The 17,760-nt window shown below is 49.3% G+C and overlaps 1 protein-coding gene across 1 annotated transcript in view; it reads left to right on the top strand.

The window, feature by feature from the left end:
- Positions 1–17,760, top strand: part of daam2 (dishevelled associated activator of morphogenesis 2) — a 274,185-nt gene that overhangs the window by 150,558 nt on the left and 105,867 nt on the right. Inside the window, exons 4-7 of the mRNA XM_033020571.1 lie at positions 3,382–3,456; positions 6,078–6,172; positions 13,929–14,262; positions 15,546–15,656. Of these exons, the coding sequence (XP_032876462.1) occupies positions 3,382–3,456; positions 6,078–6,172; positions 13,929–14,262; positions 15,546–15,656 (615 nt within the window). The remainder of the gene's footprint in view (positions 1–3,381; positions 3,457–6,077; positions 6,173–13,928; positions 14,263–15,545; positions 15,657–17,760) is intronic.

Here is a 17,760-nt window from a genome sequence, read left to right as displayed (position 1 = left end):
AGGCGGGAGGAGATGAATGTGTGGATGATCTTTTCCAGGACATCAAACTGGAGGAATTGTTTGATTTTAGCTATCGTCCGAAGCTGAAAGAAGCTGGCATTTACCACGGCATTGACTTGTTTGTCAAATTTCAGTGCTGAGTCAAATATCACGCCGAGGTTTTTGACGTGAGGTTTGAGTAGTGGGGTAAGGCTTCCAAGGCTGCCTGATATCATTTTGATTGAGTCCGAGGGGCCGAGAAGGATGACCTCAGACTTACTCTCGTTTAGTTGGAGGAAGTTCTGGGCCATCCAACACTTTATATCCTCGAGGCAGTGGGTAAGGTTAAACAGAGTTGATTGGTTTTTGGGCTTCAGGGGGAGATAGAGTTGGGTATCGTCTGCGTAGCAATGGAAGGAAATGCCGTGCCTTTCAATGACTTGGCCTAAGGGGAGCATGTACAGGGAGAAGAGAATGGGGCCAAGGATGGAACCTTGTGGAACCCCACAGCAGAGATTAGCTGGGGAGGAGAATGAGTTGCCTATGTTAGTCGAGAAACTCCTACCTTTGAGGTAGGAGATGAACCAGCTCAGGGCAGTGACATCAATACCAACCCCGTACCGGAGATGGTCAAGAGTAGAGAAGATTTACGAGGATGTTGTCAGGACTTGAGTGCCTGAGCTACAGGGAAAGGCTGGTCAGGTTAGGACTTTATTCCTTGGAACACAAGAAGATGAGGGGTGATCTTATAGAGGTGTATAAAACCATGAGGGGAATAGATCGGGTGAATGCACGAAGACTTTTACCCAACATCGGGCAATCAAACACCAGGGAACATCAGTCTGAAGAAGGGTTTTGGCCCGAAACATTGCCTATTTCCTTCGCTCCATAGATGCTGCTGCACCCGCTGAGTTTCTCCAGCATTTTTGTGTACCAGGGAACATAGGTTTAAGCTGAGTGGGGAAAGATTTAATAGGAACCTAAGGGGTTACCTTTCCACACAGAATGTAGTGGGTGCATGGAACAAGATGAGAGAGATAGTAGTTGAGACAGATGGCACAATGGGCTAAGTGTTCGGCTGGCGACCGGAATGTAGCCGGTTCGAATCCCGCTTGGAGTGCATACTGTTGTTGTGTCCTTGGGCAAGGCACTTCACCCACCTTTGCCTGTGTGTGAATGTGTGTGAATGTGTGTGAGTGATTGGTGGTGGTCGGAGGGGCCGTAGGCGCAGATTGGCAGCCACGCTTCCGTCAGTCTGCCCCAGGGCAGCTGTGGCTACAGAGGTAGCTTACCACCACCGAGTGTGACTGAGGAGTGAATGAATAATGCGATGTAAAGCGCCTTGAGTATTAGAAAGGCGCTATATAAATCCCATCCATTATTACTATAAGAACAATTGAAAGACACAAACATATTATATGGATTAGGAAAGGTTTAGAGGGAATATTATAAACAGGAACTGCAAATGCTGGTTTATAGACACAAAATGTTGGGGTAACTCCAGCAAGGGGTGGGCACGGTGGCGCAGTGGTAGAGTTGCTGCCTCACAGCGTCAGGTTCTCTACCGCTGCATGACTTTGCCACCCTCCTATGCTTGAATCGGGCTTGCAATGCAGATTGCATTATTTCGTCTCCCCCCCCCCCCCCCCCCCCCCCCCCCAAAAGAAAAAGCCCTGGGACAAAGTGGCGTAGCAGTTAAAATATCAATCTAGTAACCCAGGGAACAGTCCAGCAACTCAGATTTCTGAGTTCAAATCCCACCAAGGCAGCTGTGGAATTTAAATTCAGTTAATAAAATGGAATCTCCCCAAAAATAACACTCGCATTCATGAAACCTCTGGATTGTCATAAAAACCCACCTGGCTTCCTAATGGGTTTCAGCAGAGGAGGTCTGTCCTACTCAAGTAGGGTGGCCTTGCTCTTACCGCAGCAGAAGGGGCAATAAAAAGCTAACTGAGGATATGCCCATATCCCGGACACTCCCTCTTCCCCCCTCGGCAAGGCCAGCAGCATAATCAAGGACGAGTCGCACCCTGGCCACTCCCTCTTCTCCCCTCTCCCATCGGGCAAAAAAGATACACGTGTGAAAACGCACACCTCCAGATTCAGGGACAGTTTCTTCCCAGCTGTTATCAGGCAACTGAATCATCCTACTACAACTAGAGAGCAGTGCTGAACTACTATCTACCTTATTGGTGACCCTTGGACTATCATTGATCGGACTTTGCTGGCTTTATCTTGCACTAAACGTTATTCCCACATCAGGCGTAGCCACCCCAGTACTGGAACAGTATGGATGCTTTGGAGAGGGTGTAGTATATCCAGTACATTGCCTGGATGACAGGGTATTAGCTACAAGGAGAGGTTGGACAGACTTGGATTGTTTTCTCTGCAACGTCAGTGGTTGACGGGAAACCTGATAGAACTATATAACATTGTGCGAGAGGCATAGATAGGGTAGACAGTCAGAACCTTTCTCCCAGGGTGGATATGTCCATCACGAGAGGGCATAACTCTAAGGTTGCCAACTTTCTCACTCCCAAATAAGGGACAAAAGGTCAAAATACGCGACAAATTCCCGATGGCAATTCGTTGACCGACTCGGCCGTGGCTGGGTGAATGATGAGTGGGCCCGGGTGCTGGACTACACACAAAGCCCAGCCGGCGGGCCAGCTGAGGAGTTTTGGCCCGGGCCGCGCGATATCGCGCGCAAAGTCCGGCGCCCCATCCAACTCATGAACCGATGATCGGCCATGAGAAGGAGGGATGGTGGTGTCGACGGTAAGCGAAGGTTCGAAGGTCGGACAGCTGGCCGGGCTGCCGACCGACGGGGCCACGGGCGAGGAGCTGCTGCTGCTGCTGCACTCCATGGGCTGCACTACGTCGGGACGGGTGAGGCTGGGCCAGACGTGGCGCTCCGACCCGACAGTCCCCTCGACCCGAGTAGTAGCGGTCAAATACGGGACAAGGGCGGTCCCATATGGGACAAACCAATTTAGCCCAAAATACGGGAAGTCCCGGCTAATACAACCCTACAAAGCTCCTGAAGAAAGGGGGAAAGTTTAATGGAGATGTGTGGGGGCGTTTGTTCCACAGAGGGTGGTGGGTGCCTGGAACGCTGCCTCACAGCCCAGGAGACCCGGGTTCGATCCCGGCTACGGGAGCTGTCTGTACGGAGTTTGTACGTTCCTCCCGTGAACGCATGGGTTTTTCTCCGAGATCTTCGGTTTCCTCCCACACTCCAAAGACGTACAGGTTTGTAGGTTAATTGGCTTGGTGTAAGTGTAAATTGTCCCTGGTGGGTGTCGAGTTATTTTAATGTGAAAGTCTGATATTTGTGGGATCGTGGGTGTACAGAGATTGAAATCTGGGTGTTAACCGGAGGCTTCCATCTCTCCCCAGGAACAAGATGACCCGAACAAGCAGGCTACCAGCTGGCCCGATTATTACATTGACCGGATCAACTCCATGGCTGCAGTAAGTCATAAGGTCATAAGGAATAGGAGGAGAATTAGGCCATTCAGCCCATCAAGTCTATTCTACCATTCAATCATGGCTGATTTATCTCTCCCTCCTAACCCCATTCAACTGCCTTCTCCCCATAACCCCTGACACCCGCACTAATCAAAAATCTATCTATCTACGCCTTAAATATATCCAATGACTTGGCCTCCACAGCCTTATGTGGCAAAGAATTCCACAGATTCACCACCCTCTGACTAAAGAAATTCCTCCTCATCTCTTTCCTAAAAGAACATCCTTTAATACTGGGCTGTGACCTAGACTCTCCCACTCATGGAAACATCCTGGCTCACAGACGGCAATCAACCCTCTATCGCTCCACCAATGCTATCACCATCTTCCTGTCTATGTTTAGCCAAACCACCCTCATCACTTTCCAGGTCATGCTGTGTGGGCCAACTAAGGCTGCCAACTTTCTCACTCCCAAATAAGGGACAAAAGGTCAAAATACAGGACAAATTCCCGACGGCAATTCGTTGACCGACTCGGCCGTGGCTGGGTGAATGATGAGTTGTCCCGGGTGCTGGACTGCACACAAAGCCCAGCCGGCGGGCCAGCTGAGTAGTTTGGCCCGGGCACGACGTCGCGCGCAAAGTCCGGCTCCCCATCCAACTCATGAACCGATGATCGGCCATGAGAAGGAGGAGGGGTGGGGGTGTCGGCGGTAAGCGAAGGTTCGAAGGTCGGACAACTGGCCGGGCTGCCGACCGACGGGGCCACGGGCGAGGCGCTGCTGCTGCTGCACTCCATGGGCTGCACTACGTCGGGACGGGTGAGGCGGGGCCGGACATGGCGCTCCGACCCGACAGTCCCCTCGACCCGAGTAGTAGCGGTCAAATACGGGACAAGGGCGGTTGTCCTTAGAATGTGGAGCATAGATCATAGATTATAGATCATAGATTATAGAATATAAAACAAAGAACAAGAACATAGATCAAAGAACATAGAATCTAGAATATTATACAATGAATAGAGAACACAGATCATAGATCAGAGAACACAGATCATAGATCAGAGAAAGATCTTAGATCAGAGAAGACGGATCATAGATCAGAGAACACAGATCATAGATCAGAGAACACAGATCATAGATCAGAGAACACAGATCATAGATCAGAGAAAGATCTTAGATCAGAGAAGACGGATCATAGATCAGAGAACACAGATCATAGATCAGAGAACACAGATCATAGATCAGAGAACATAGATCATAAATCAGAGAACACAGATCATAGATCAGAGAACACAGATCATAGATCAGAGAACACAGATCATAGATCAGAGAAAGATCGTAGATCAGAGCAGACGGATCATAGATCAGAGAACACAGATCATAGATCAGAGAACACAGATCATAGATCAGAGAACACAGATCATAAATCAGAGCACACAGATCATAGATCAGAGAACACAGATCATAGATCAGAGAACACAGATCATAGATCAGAGAACACAGATCATAGATCAGAGAACACAGATCATAGATCAGAGAACACAGATCATAGATCAGAGAAAGATCGTAGATCAGAGCAGACGGATCATAGATCAGAGAACACAGATCATAGATCAGAGAACACAGATCATAGATCAGAGAACACAGATCATAGATCAGAGAACACAGATCATAAATCAGAGCACACAGATCATAGATCAGAGAACACAGATCATAAATCAGAGAACACAGATCATAGATCAGAGAAAGATCGTAGATCAGAGAACACAGATTATAGATCAGAGAACCCAGATTATAGATCAGAGAACACAGATCATAGATCAGAGAACACAGATCATAAATCAGAGAACACAGATCATAGATCAGAGAACACAGATCATAGACCTGAGAACACAGATCATAGATCAGAGAACACAGATCATAGATCAGAGAACACAGATCATAGATCAGAGAAAGATCGTAGATCAGAGAACACAGATTATAGATCAGAGAACACAGATCATAGATCAGAGAACACAGATTATAGATCAGAGAACACAGATCATAGGCCAGGGAACATAGATCATAAATACAGAATAGAAAAACGTAAAACAGAGAGAATAGATTGCATAATATTGAATGTTGGTCATAGATCATTGAATATACATCACAGAATATCAACATGGGCTAGAACATGGATTATAGAACATGCAACAGAAACTAGATCATTGAACAAAAAACATAGAACATGCATAAATCACAGAACATGGAACATAGTAGATAGAAGAGTGCAGCACAGAATGCTACCTGGATTAGAGAGGATTAGCTACAGGGAGAGTGTGTAGGAAAGAACTGCAGATGCACCAGTTCCAGAGACAAAGTCCAATGTCCGCAATGGGGTAGAGGTGAATTGGACAGTACCCTAGCTTATGGAAGGACCGTTCAGAAGCCTGAGGGGAAGAAGCTGTTCCTGAGTCTGGACGTGCGTGCTTTCAAGCTTCTGTACCTTCTGCCGGACGGGAGCGGGGAGAAGAAGGAATGACTGGGGTGGGACAAGTCTTTGATTGTGTCAGCTGCTTTGTCAAGTCAGCGTGAAGTGTAGATGGGCGTCTGGTCCGGGTTACAGCTTTTGTCTCTTTTGCAGATGCAGACAGTGTTTGCTTTCGATGAAGAGGAGATGGAAATGAGGAACACAATTGTGGAGGGGCTCAAGACGGCCTTGAGGACACAGCCAATGAGGTACCATATCGGAGGGAGACTCACGGCTTATTTATAATCAGTTTCTTCTGCTTATAAAGGGCTGGCACAGCTGTGGAGACCTGGGTTCGATCCTAGCCACGGGTGCTGTCTGTACAGAGTTTGTACATTCTCCCTGTGACCGCGTGGGTTTTCTCCGGGTGCTCCGGTTTCCTCCCATTGATGTCCAAGTTGACTGGGATCTTTCAGACGATAAAATCTAAAACTAAATCGATGCTGAATCAATGCTATCCCGTTACCCCTGCTCCCCCTTATAATTAGTCATGGCAGCGTTTTGGCCTTAACGCTGTTCAAACTGGCAGCTGCCGTATTCATGTCATTGTTTATTTATGTCAGTAGGAGCACGGCGAGGCATTAGGGAAAAAAAATTGTTTCTGTCCCCGCTTGAGGTTTTTTAAGGGTCTGTCCCACTTACGCGATTTTTTCGGCAACTTGCCGGCACCCGCCATAGTCGCAGCAGGTCGCCGAAATGCTCAAAATGTTGAAAATCCAGCGGTGACCAGAAAAAGGTACGACTCTTTGAGCGACTGCTCACCACCGTAGGTCGCGGGGTGACGCCTGTTTGGTCATGAGTAGTCGCCCAAAGAGTCGTACATTTTACTGGTCGCAGCTGTATTTTCAACATGTCGAACATTTTCGGCGACCTGCCGCGACTATGACGGGTGCCGACAAGTCGCCGAAAAAAATCACGTAAGTGGGACAAGCCGTTCACGTAAAAGTCTACGAAAATCTTTTAACGCTGGAAGCTCATCTCCTCCTCCGAACGTTCACTTTCACTAATACATCACGGGAGTGGTGAGGCCCTTTGCCAATGCCGGACAGCCTGGACTTTAGACTTTAGAGATGCAGCGTGGAAACAGGCCCCATTGGCCCACCGAGTCCGTGCCGACCGGCGATCACCCCGCACATTAATGCTGTCCAACACACACTGGGGACAATTTACACTTTTTACCGAAGCCAAATTAACTTACAAACCTGCACGTCTTTGGAGTGTGGGAGGAAACCGGAGCACCCGGAGAAAACCCACGCGGTCACGGGAAGAACGTACCATCTCCGAACAGATGATACGGTACAATATGATAGACCTTTATTTATCCCAGGCCATTAATTAGATTAGAATTAGAATTAGATTCCTTTATTGTCATTCAGACCTTTCGGTCTGAACGAAATTATGTTGCCTGCAGTCATACACAGAACCAATAATAACAAAACATACAATAAACACAAATTAAACATCCACCACAGTGAGTTCAACAAGCACATCCTCACTGTGATGGAGGCAAAGTCTTAGTCTCCGTCTCTTCCCTCCTTGTTCGCCCTCTGCGCTGAGGCGATCGATCCAGGCCGGAGATGCCGCCCTCCAGTCCAGCGGACCTCCGTGGTGATGTCGCCGCCGCTGAAAGCCGGAACGCCGTCTCCGCTCCGAGACGGCCCACCACAGCATCAGCTCCGGGCAGCCGCCACAGCTCCAGGCCGCCGCCCCAGCTCCGGGTCCCGCAGTCTCCGCTCCGAGCCGCCGCCCCAGCTCCGGGTCCTGCAGTCTCTGCTCCGGGTCCCGCAGTCTCTGCTCCGGGCCTCTGCCCCAGCTCCAGGCCGCCGCCCCAGCTCCAGGCCGCTGCCCCAGCTCCGGGCCGCTGCCCCAGCTCCGGGCCGCCTCCCCAGCTCCGGGTCCCGCAGTCTCCACTCCGGGCCGCCGCCCCAGCTCCGGGCCGCTGCCCCAGCTCCAGGTCCCGCAGTCTCCGCTCCGAGCCCCGCTGCATCAGCTCCAGGCCGCCGCCGAAAGCCAGAACGCCGCACCAGCAAGTCGGGCCACCGCTGCCTCAGCCCCGAAGACGGCCAGCCTCTCGTTGGTGAGTCCTGGCTGGCTCTGCCTCCGGAGCCTCGGGGTCAGTCGCAGGCTGGAGGCCGCCAGCCCCGCCATTAGGCCTCAGCGCAGACGGAGGCAGAGAAGGGGGATACGACACGAAAAAGTCGCATTCCTCCGAAGGAAGAGACAAAGAACATGTTTCACCCCCCCCCCCCCCTCTAACACAACCCAACAAACTAAAACTTAACCAAAACTAGACAAAAAAAACAACAGAAAAAAGTAAAGACAGACGGACTGCAGGCGAGCCGCAGCTGTTAACAGCGCCGCCACTTCCGGAACATTAAATTGTTCTGCCAACAGTTATAAAACACAAAATACATGAAACATGGTATTAAAGTGACGAGTGGAAAGATTCAGATTCAGATTCAGATTCAGATTCAGATTCAACTTTATTGTCATTGTGCAGTGTACAATACAGAGACAACGAAATGCAGGGGATGTGCAAAGAGGTGGGGGTGTGGGTGGGGTTTGTGGGGGGGAGGGGAGTCAGTCTACCCCACGACAGAAGGGGGAGGAGTTGTACAGTTCGAAGATATAGCCACAGACTGCACCCGTAGTCAGGATGGAAGCTGGGTCTCTGGCGCTGTGAGGCAGCAACTCTACCGCTGCACCACTGTGCCTACCTTATATAGGTAGAGCAAACGGGACAGGGTGGTGGTGGTGGTGGAGCAGAGGCAGAGGAGATTAGTTTAACCTTTTTAAGCTCGGCTAGTTTCCCCACCTCCAATTAATATTATATATATTTCCAGACTGTTGAATACCAGTGCATAGTGTCAGGTCAAGGCGTAGCCTTGCAACCTGTACCATGTAGTCCAGTGCAACCTGTGGGACATGCGCATCCTTCATGGAGAGTCTGCTTTGGCGGACCAGGTGCAGCGACACGCTGTGGAATGCGAAGAGCCGGTCAGAGCACTAATGGGCCTGTCCCACTGTACGAGCTATTTCAAGAGTTCTCCCAAGTTTCCCCCGAATCGAACATGTTGAAAAATCTTCACGAGTCTTCCCGAGCTTACCGCGTTTCCCGAGTACCTGCCGTTAGCGTTACGAGCCGCTAAGAGACATCCCGAGCTCCGACGTACCCGCTACGTACATTCTCCGTGCTTACCACGAGTTCGATTTTTTTTTAAACTTGGGAGAGCTCTTGAATTACCTCGTACAGTGAGACAGGGCCATAAAAAACGACATGGCCATCCACTGCAGCCAAGAAGTCTCCAGCTGTGACGGTTTTTCGTACCACTGGACTCTGACTTCTGCGGCCGAGAGGGTGGGGTTGTTACAGAGCAACAAACAGCTTCTCCACCTTAAACTCACTCACCCACAGGTTTTTGTGCAGCCCGCATCTCTGCACAACGTCCTGTGGTGATGGGCTCGGAGCAAAGCGACAGGTAGAGGTTGCTACTGGGAGTCATGGTTCCCAACCTGCACGTAGGCGGCCTATGGACCCGTGGTCGCTCTTCTTTGTACCAGGACAGCAAGGAAGTTCGGCAGCATCCCAGGCGACTGAGCAGCCCTCTTCAGGGCAGTGCTGCTCACCCTAGTAAGGGAGGGGACTAGAAAAGGTGACTGCACAATCCGCTATTGTCGTTGCCGACGGGCCACCACCAGTGGCCATGATTCCAATACTCGGGGAAGTTGAGTATAGGAGCAAAGAGGTCCTTCTGTAGTTGTACAGGGCTCTAGTGAGACCACACCTGGTGTATTATGTGCAGTTTCGGTCCCCTAGATTTGAGGAAGGACATTCTTGCTATTGAGGGAGTGCAACGTAGGTTTACAAGGTTAATTCCCGAGATGGCGGGACTGTCATATGCTGAGAGAATTGAGCAGCTGGGCTTGTTTACTCTGGAGTTTAGAAGGATGAGAGGGCATCTTATTGAAACATATAAGATTATTAATGGTTTGGCACGCTAGAGGTTGGAAACATGTTCTTGATAATTGGGGGAGTCCAGAACCAGGGGCCACAGTTTAAGAATAAGGGGTAAGCCATTTAGAACGGAGACGAGGAAACACTTTTTCTCACAGAGAGCGGTGAGTGTGTGGAATTCTCTGCCTCAGAGGGTGGTGGAGGCAGGTTCTCTGGATGCTTTCAAGAGAGAGCTAGATAGGGCTCTTAAAAATAGCGGAGTCAGGGGATATGGGGAGAAGGCAGGAACGGGGATGGTCAGCCATGATCACATTAAATGGCGGTGCTGGCTCGAAGGGCCGAATGGCCTACTCCTGCACCTATTGTGTATTGCCTATTGAATTGATGCGTTCAGAGCTGGAGCTCTGCTCAGAATTGCTCTCCTTGTTCAAGGAAGAATGTTAGTAGCTCCGAAAAGATTTACCGACTAATAGGGAGAATGGGCAGGTTGTGTTAGGAGGAAAGTTTGGACAAACTGGGTTTGCATATAGTGAGAGAGTTATACAGCGTGAAAACATAGAAACATAGAAACATAGAAATCAGGTGCAGGAGTAGGCCATTCGGCCCTTCGAGCCTGCACCGCCATTCAATATGATCATGGCTGATCATCCAACTCAGTATCCCGTACCTGCCTTCTCTCCATACCCCCTGATCCCCTTAGCCACAAGGGCCACATCTAACTCCCTCTTAAATATAGCCAATGAACTGGCCTCGACTACCCTCTGTGGCAGAGAGTTCCAGAGATTCACCACTCAACTCACCTGTTTCTGACTGCAAGGGACCTACATTTGTTTTAACTAATCTCTTTCTTTTCACATATCTATAAAAACTTTTGCAGTCAGTTTTTATGTTCCCTGCCAGTTTTCTTTCATAATCTATTTTTCCTTTCCTAATTAAGCCCTTTGTCCTCCTCTGCTGGTCTCTGAATTTCTCCCAGTCCTCTGGTATGCTGCTTTTTCTGGCTAATTTGTACGCATCATCCTTCGCTTTGATACTATCCCTGATTTCCCTTGTTATCCACGGAAGCACTACCTTCCCTGATTTATTCTTTTGCCAAACTGGGATGAACAATTTTTGTAGTTCATCCATGCAGTCTTTAAATGCCCTCCATTGCATATCCACCGTCAACCCTTTTAGAATTAATTGCCAGTCAATCTTGGCCAATTCACGTCTCATACCCTCAAAGTTACCTTTCTTTAAGTTCAGAACCATTGTTTCTGAATTAACAATGTCACTCTCCATCCTAATGAAGAACTCAACCATATTATGGTCACTCTTGCCCAAGGGGGCACGTACAACAAGACTGCTAACTAACCCTTCCTCATTACTCAATACCCAGTCTAAAATAGCCTGCTCTCTCGTTGGTTCCTCTACATGTTGATTTAGATAACTATCCCGCATACATTCCAAGAAATCCTCTTCCTCAGCACCCCTGCCAATTTGATTCACCCAATCTATATGTAGATTGAAGTCACCCATTATAACTGTTTTGCCTTTATCGCACGCATTTCTAATTTCCTGTTTGATACCATCTCCAACTTCACTACTACTGTTAGGTGGCCTGTACACAACACCCACCAGCGTTTTCTGCCCCTTAGTGTTTCGCAGCTCTACCCATACCGATTCCACATCCTCCAAACTAATGTCCTTCCTTTCCATTGCGTTAATCTCCTCTCTAATCAGCAACACTACCCCACCTCCTTTTCCTTTCTCTCTATCCCTCCTGAATATTGAATATCCCTGGATGTTCAGCTCCCAGCCTTGGTCACCCTGGAGCAGTGGCAAACAGGCCCTTCAGCCCAACTTGCCCACACTGGCCAACATGCCCTATCCACACTAGTCCCACCTGCTTGCTTTTGGCCCATATCCCTCCAAGCCTACATCTGATCCATGTACCTGTCTAAATGTTTCATAAACGCTGTGATTGTATCTGACTCAACTGCCTCCTTTTAGTTTAGAGATACAGCACGGAAACAGGCCCTTCAGCCCACCGGGTCCGCGCCGACCAGCGATCCCCGCACATTAACACTATCCTACACCCACTAGGGACAATTTTTACATTCATTCCTAGCCAATGAACCTACAAACCTGTACGTCTTTGGAGTGTGGGAGGAAACCGAAGATCTCGGAGAAAACCCACGCAGGTCACGGGGAGAACGTGCAAACTCCGTACAGACAGCAGCCATAGTCGGGATCGAACCCGGGTCTCCGGCGCTGCATTCGCTGTAAGGCAGCAACTCTACCGCTGCGCCACCATGACCACCCTCTGGCAGCTTGTTCCATACACCCACCACCCTTTGTGTGAAAAAGTTGCCACTCGGATTCCTATTAAATCTTTTCCCTCTCACCTTAAACCCATGTCCTCTGGTTCTTGATTCCCTTACTCCTGGGCATTCACCCGATCTATTCCTCTCATAATCGGGACGACAGATGGCACAATGGGCTAAGTGTTCGGCTGGCAACCGGAAGGTAGCCGGTTCGAATCCCGCTTGGAGTGCATACTGTCGTTGTGTCCTTGGGCAAGCCACTTCACCCACCTTTGCCTGTGTGTGAATGTGTGTGAGTGATTGGTGGTGGTCGGAGGGGCCGTAGGCGCAGATTGGCAGCCACGCTTCCGTCAGTCTGCCCCAGGGCAGCTGTGGCTACAGAAGTAGCTTACCACCACCGAGTGTGACTGAGGAGTGAATGAATAATGCGATGTAAAGCGCCTTGAGTATTAGAAAGGCGCTATATAAATCCCATCCATTATTATTATTATTATTATTATTATAATCTTATACACTGCTGGAGTTCAGAAGATTTAGAGAGGAATTGATTGGAACATAGAACAGTGCAGCTTGTAGTCCCACTCGTGGGAGAGTCCAGGACAAGAGGTCGCAGCCTCAGAATTAAAGGATATTCCTTTCAGTATCAGTATCAGTATCAGTATTTATTTCATATCATTTTAACTGAGTACTTGCATACACAGATGAAACGAAAAAATGTTTCTCGGTCAATTTCCATTCAGTGTAGTTAATAAAAACAGGATAAATACATAGAGCTTTAAAAAAATTTAAATTACCATATCTAAAAACAGAAAGTAGGCCTAAAATTTACAATCAAATAAAAACAGACATTCCGACCGACAGTGGCTTTGCTTTGACAGGTGCCTAGCTGTCAAAGTATGGACGAGGTTGAATGTGTTGGTGAACGATATATGGGGAGGGGACACAGTCCATTAACCAGTCTTATTGCCTGTGGGAAGAAGCTGTGGAGCATCCTGCTGGTTTTGCAGCTGATGCTCCTGTACCTCTTCCCAGATGGCAGAATGGAGAAGATGTGGTGTGATGGATGGTAGGGGTCCTTGATAATGGAGATGGCTCTGCTGATGCTCCACTTCTTATAGATCTCCAACAGGAAAGGGAGTGGGGCACCAATGATCCTGCTGGCTGTCTTCACTATCCTGTTGAGTTGGTTTTGCTCATAAGCCTTGCAGCTCCCAAACCAGGAAGTAATGCCGTAGGCAATATACCTATGGTGCCACTGTAGAAGGTCCTTAGATGAGCAGTAGATAGACCTGCTTTCCTTAGTCGCCGGAGAGGGTGGAGCTCATCGATAGGAGATGAGGAGAAATGTCTTTAGTCAGGGGGCGGTGAATCTGTGGAACTATTTGCCACTGAAGGCTGTAGAGGCCAAGTCAGTGGATATCTTTAAGGCAGAGATAGATAGATTCTTGATTAGTACGGGTGTCAGAGGTTATGGGGAGAAAAGGGGGTTTGGAGGGAGAGATAGATCAGCCACGATTGAATGGCGGAGTAGATCCGATGGGCCGAATGGCCTTTCTACTCCTATTCCTTTTGATCTTATGTTAACCCACTTGTTTCTGGGATGATTCTTGCCAAGTGGAGGGGGCGGGGGCGGGGGGGGGCGGGGGGGGGTGGAGATTGGGGGAGAGTTTTCACGGCAGCCCTGCCGCGCTTGTCTCCCCGCAGGTTCGTGACGAGGTTTATCGAGCTGGACGGGCTGACGTGCCTGCTGAACTTCCTGAGGAGCATGGCCCACGACACGTTGGAGAGCCGCATTCACACATCCGTTATAGGGTGCATCAAGGCTCTGATGAACAACTCCCAGGGGCGGGCCCACGTGCTGGCCCACCCGGAGAGCATCAACGTCATCTCGCACAGCCTGCGGACGGAGAACGTCAAGACCAAGATCGCCGTGCTGGAGATCCTGGGGGCCGTCTGCCTGGTGCCGGGGGGCCACAAGAAAGTACTGCAGGCAATGTTGCACTACCAGATCTATGCCTCAGAGAGAACCCGCTTCCAGGTAACGCACGCCCTTCCTCTGGCACCACAGTGGGTGCTACTGCAGACACTGACGGTTTGGGCAGTCGCGGTGGCGCAGCGGTAGAGTTGCTGCCTTACAGCAAAATGCAGCGCCAGAGACCCGGGTTCCATCCCGACTACGGGTGCTGTCTGTGCGGAGTTTGTACGCTCTCCCGCGTGGGTCTTCTCCGAGATCTTCGGTTTCCTCCCACACTCCAAAGACGTGCAGGTTTGTAGGTTAATTGGCTTGGTAAATGTAAAAATTGGCCCTAGTGTGTGTAGGATAGTGTTAATGTGCGGGGATCGCTGGTCGGCGCGGACCCGGTGGGCCGAAGGGCCTGTTTCCGCGCTGTATCTCTAAACTAAACTAAAGTGACAACGGCCTTCAAACTATTGCAGCAGGGTCTTCATCAGTCATGCAGTTGGGCTGAGGAACCATAGAAAGATAGACAATAGGTGCAGGAGTAGGTTCTTCTTCCTGTACATTCTTCCTGTGACCGCGTGGGTTTTCTCCAGGTGCTCCGGTTTCCTCCCACACTCCAAAGATGTGCAGGTTTGGAAGTCAATTGGCAATTCAGTAAAATTGCCTCTTGTGTATAGATTGTGAAAACTGGATAACATAGAACTAATGTACAGGTCAGCGTGGACTCTGTGGGCTGAAGGGCCTCTTTCCATCCTGTATCTTTAAACTTAAACTAAACTAAATTCAGAGATACAGCGTTGTAACAGGCCCTTCGGCCCATCGAGCCCAGGCCAGCCATCAATCTCTCATTTGCACTAGTTCCATGTTATCCCATGTTCTCATCCACTCCCTACACAATTCAGAGGGCCAATTAACCTAAGACCCGCACGTCTTTGGCACGTGGTAGGAAGCTGGAGCATCCGGAGGAAACCCACGCGGGTCACAGGGAGAACGTGCAAACTCCACACACGCAGAGACTGACAGCACCCGAGGTCGGGATCGAACCCGGGTCTCTGGCTCTGTAATGCGGTAGCCCTACCAGCTGCCCCACCGTGCTGCCAAAGGTTAACTGGCCCTCGTGGATGGATGTGTGGTATCTGGGGGACGTTGTTAGTGAATCAATAGGATTGTAGCAGATAGCAAAACCAGCATTTGATGGGTCAGTACAGTCTCAATGGTCCGGAGCCTGCTTCTTGTCTTTGTCACTCCTCATGTGGCTACTTTGCAGACAGTGAGAGTGGGAGGCAGAGTTTTCGGAGAGATGAGAAGCATTTAAGCCCTTGACCACTTGTTGAAAGTCCTTCCGCTCCTCTTCTCCGCAGACGTTGCTGAACGAATTGGACAAGAGCACTGGAAGATACAGAGATGAGGTCCACCTGAAAACTGCCATCATGTCCTTCATCAACGCTGTGCTGAACGCCGGGGCTGGAGAGGTAAGTTGTGGTGCTCTCTCCTGTGTTGCCGCCGCTAGGTATTGCGTCACCTTAACGCGGTAACCTGCAAAAAAATTCAAAGTCTACCTTTCGTAGCCCTTCACCTAAAGAGAGAGGAAAGCCTGGCACCACCGAGAAAGAGGCACGTGGTCATAACATCATCAGATCATAAGTGATAGTAGAATTAGGCCATTCAGCCCATCAAGTCTACTCCGCCATTCAATCATGGCTGATCTATCTCTTCCTCCAAACCCCATTCTCCTGCCTTCTCCTCGTAACCCCTGACACCTATATAACCATATAACAATTACAGCATGGAAACAGGCCATCTCGGCCCTTCAAGTCCGTGCCGAACACGTATTCTCCCCTAGTCCCAGCTACCTGCACTCAGACCATAACCCTCCATTCCTTTCCCGTCCATATACCTATCCAATTTGTTTTTAAATGATAAAACCTCTACCAATCAAGAATCTATCTATCTCGGCCTTAAATATATCCACTGACTTGGCCTCCACAGCCTTCTGTGGCAAAGAATTCCACAGATTCACCACCCTCTGACTGAAGAAATTCCTCCTCATCTCCTTCATAAATGAACATCCTTTAATTCTGAGGCTGTGACCTCTAGTCCTAGACTCTCCCACGAGTGGAAACATCTTCTACACATCCAATCTATCCAAGCCTTTCACTATTCTGTATGTTTCAATGAACATTGAACCCCTCCTTCCCATTCCCACACTGACCTTTCGGTCTTGGGCCTCCTCCATTGCCTGAGTGAGGTCACACGCACACTCACATTCTGCTTGGGTAGCTTGCAACCCCATGGTATGAACATTGAGCTCCCCAAATTTAGGTGACGTACTCCCCTTTTCCTCCACCCTTTGCTGTGCCCCCACCCTGGGCGTGCACCCATTTTTCCAATGTACCCCCCATTTCACCCACCCCCATGCCCTGCCACCTATATCCCTCCCTCTCTTCCACCTTGTTCCCCCTTTACTGCAATCGGTCCAAAGAAAGGTCCCAAGCATCGCCTGCCGTGTCGCAATCTGATACAATCTGACCCGAAGATAGACACAAAAGGCTGGAGTAACTCAGCGGGACAGGCAGCATCTCCGGGTAGAAGGAATGGGTGACGTTTTGGGTTGGGTCTGAAGAAGGGTCTCGACCCGAAGCGTCATCCATTCCTTCTCTCCAGAGATGCTGCCTGTCCCGCTGAGCTACTCCAGCATTTTGTGTCTATCTTCGGTTTCAACCAGCGTCTGCAGTTCTTTCCCACAAATACTATCTGACCCACTGAGAGACTCCAGCACTTTGCTTCCTACACGAGATTCCAGCACATGCAAGTCTGCAGAATGTTGATAATTTGTTAAGACAATATTTTACCAAAATGTTCTCTCTCGTAATAGAAAGCCTCATCATCGATATCCTTGCTAGATGCGGGAGTTTGCCTTAGTTTCATTTTGTGCAGCACCTTTACCGCAAGTCCTACCGTCAATGCATCTCACTGCAAGTCCCGACAACGACACATCTCACTGGGAGTCCACCATAACTGCATCTTCTCACCAGAGGTCCCACCAACAATTCATCTTCTCACTGGAAGTCCCACCATCAATTCATCTTCTGGGAGTTGCACGATAAACACATTACACTGAGAGTCCAACCGACCAAACATGTCACTAGGACTCCCACCATCAACATATCTGACCTTTCTTCCATCGTGGGGATTTATCGCAGTCGCTGCCTCAAAAGGCTGGCTGTATCATCAAAGAACCACACCATCCTGGCCACACACTCATCTCCCTGCTACCTTCAGGTAGAAGGTACAGGAGCCTGAAGACTGCAACAACCAGGTTCAGGAATAGCTACTTCCCCACAGCCATCAGACTATTAAACCTGGCTTGGACAAAACTCTGAACATAACCCATTATCTGTTATTTGCACTTGATCAGTTTATTTATTCATGTGTGTATATATTTATATAAAGGTATATGGACACATTGATCTGTTTTGTAGTCAATGCCTACTATGTTCTGTGTGCTGAAGCAAAGCAAGAATTTCATTGTCCTATCAGGGACACATGACAATAAACTCACTTGAACTTGAACAT

This window comes from Amblyraja radiata, chromosome 5, assembly GCF_010909765.2.
Source record: "Amblyraja radiata isolate CabotCenter1 chromosome 5, sAmbRad1.1.pri, whole genome shotgun sequence".
NCBI lineage: Eukaryota > Metazoa > Chordata > Chondrichthyes > Rajiformes > Rajidae > Amblyraja > Amblyraja radiata.
Note: the sequence above shows the minus strand (reverse complement) of the source record. Positions and strands in the feature narration are given on the sequence as shown.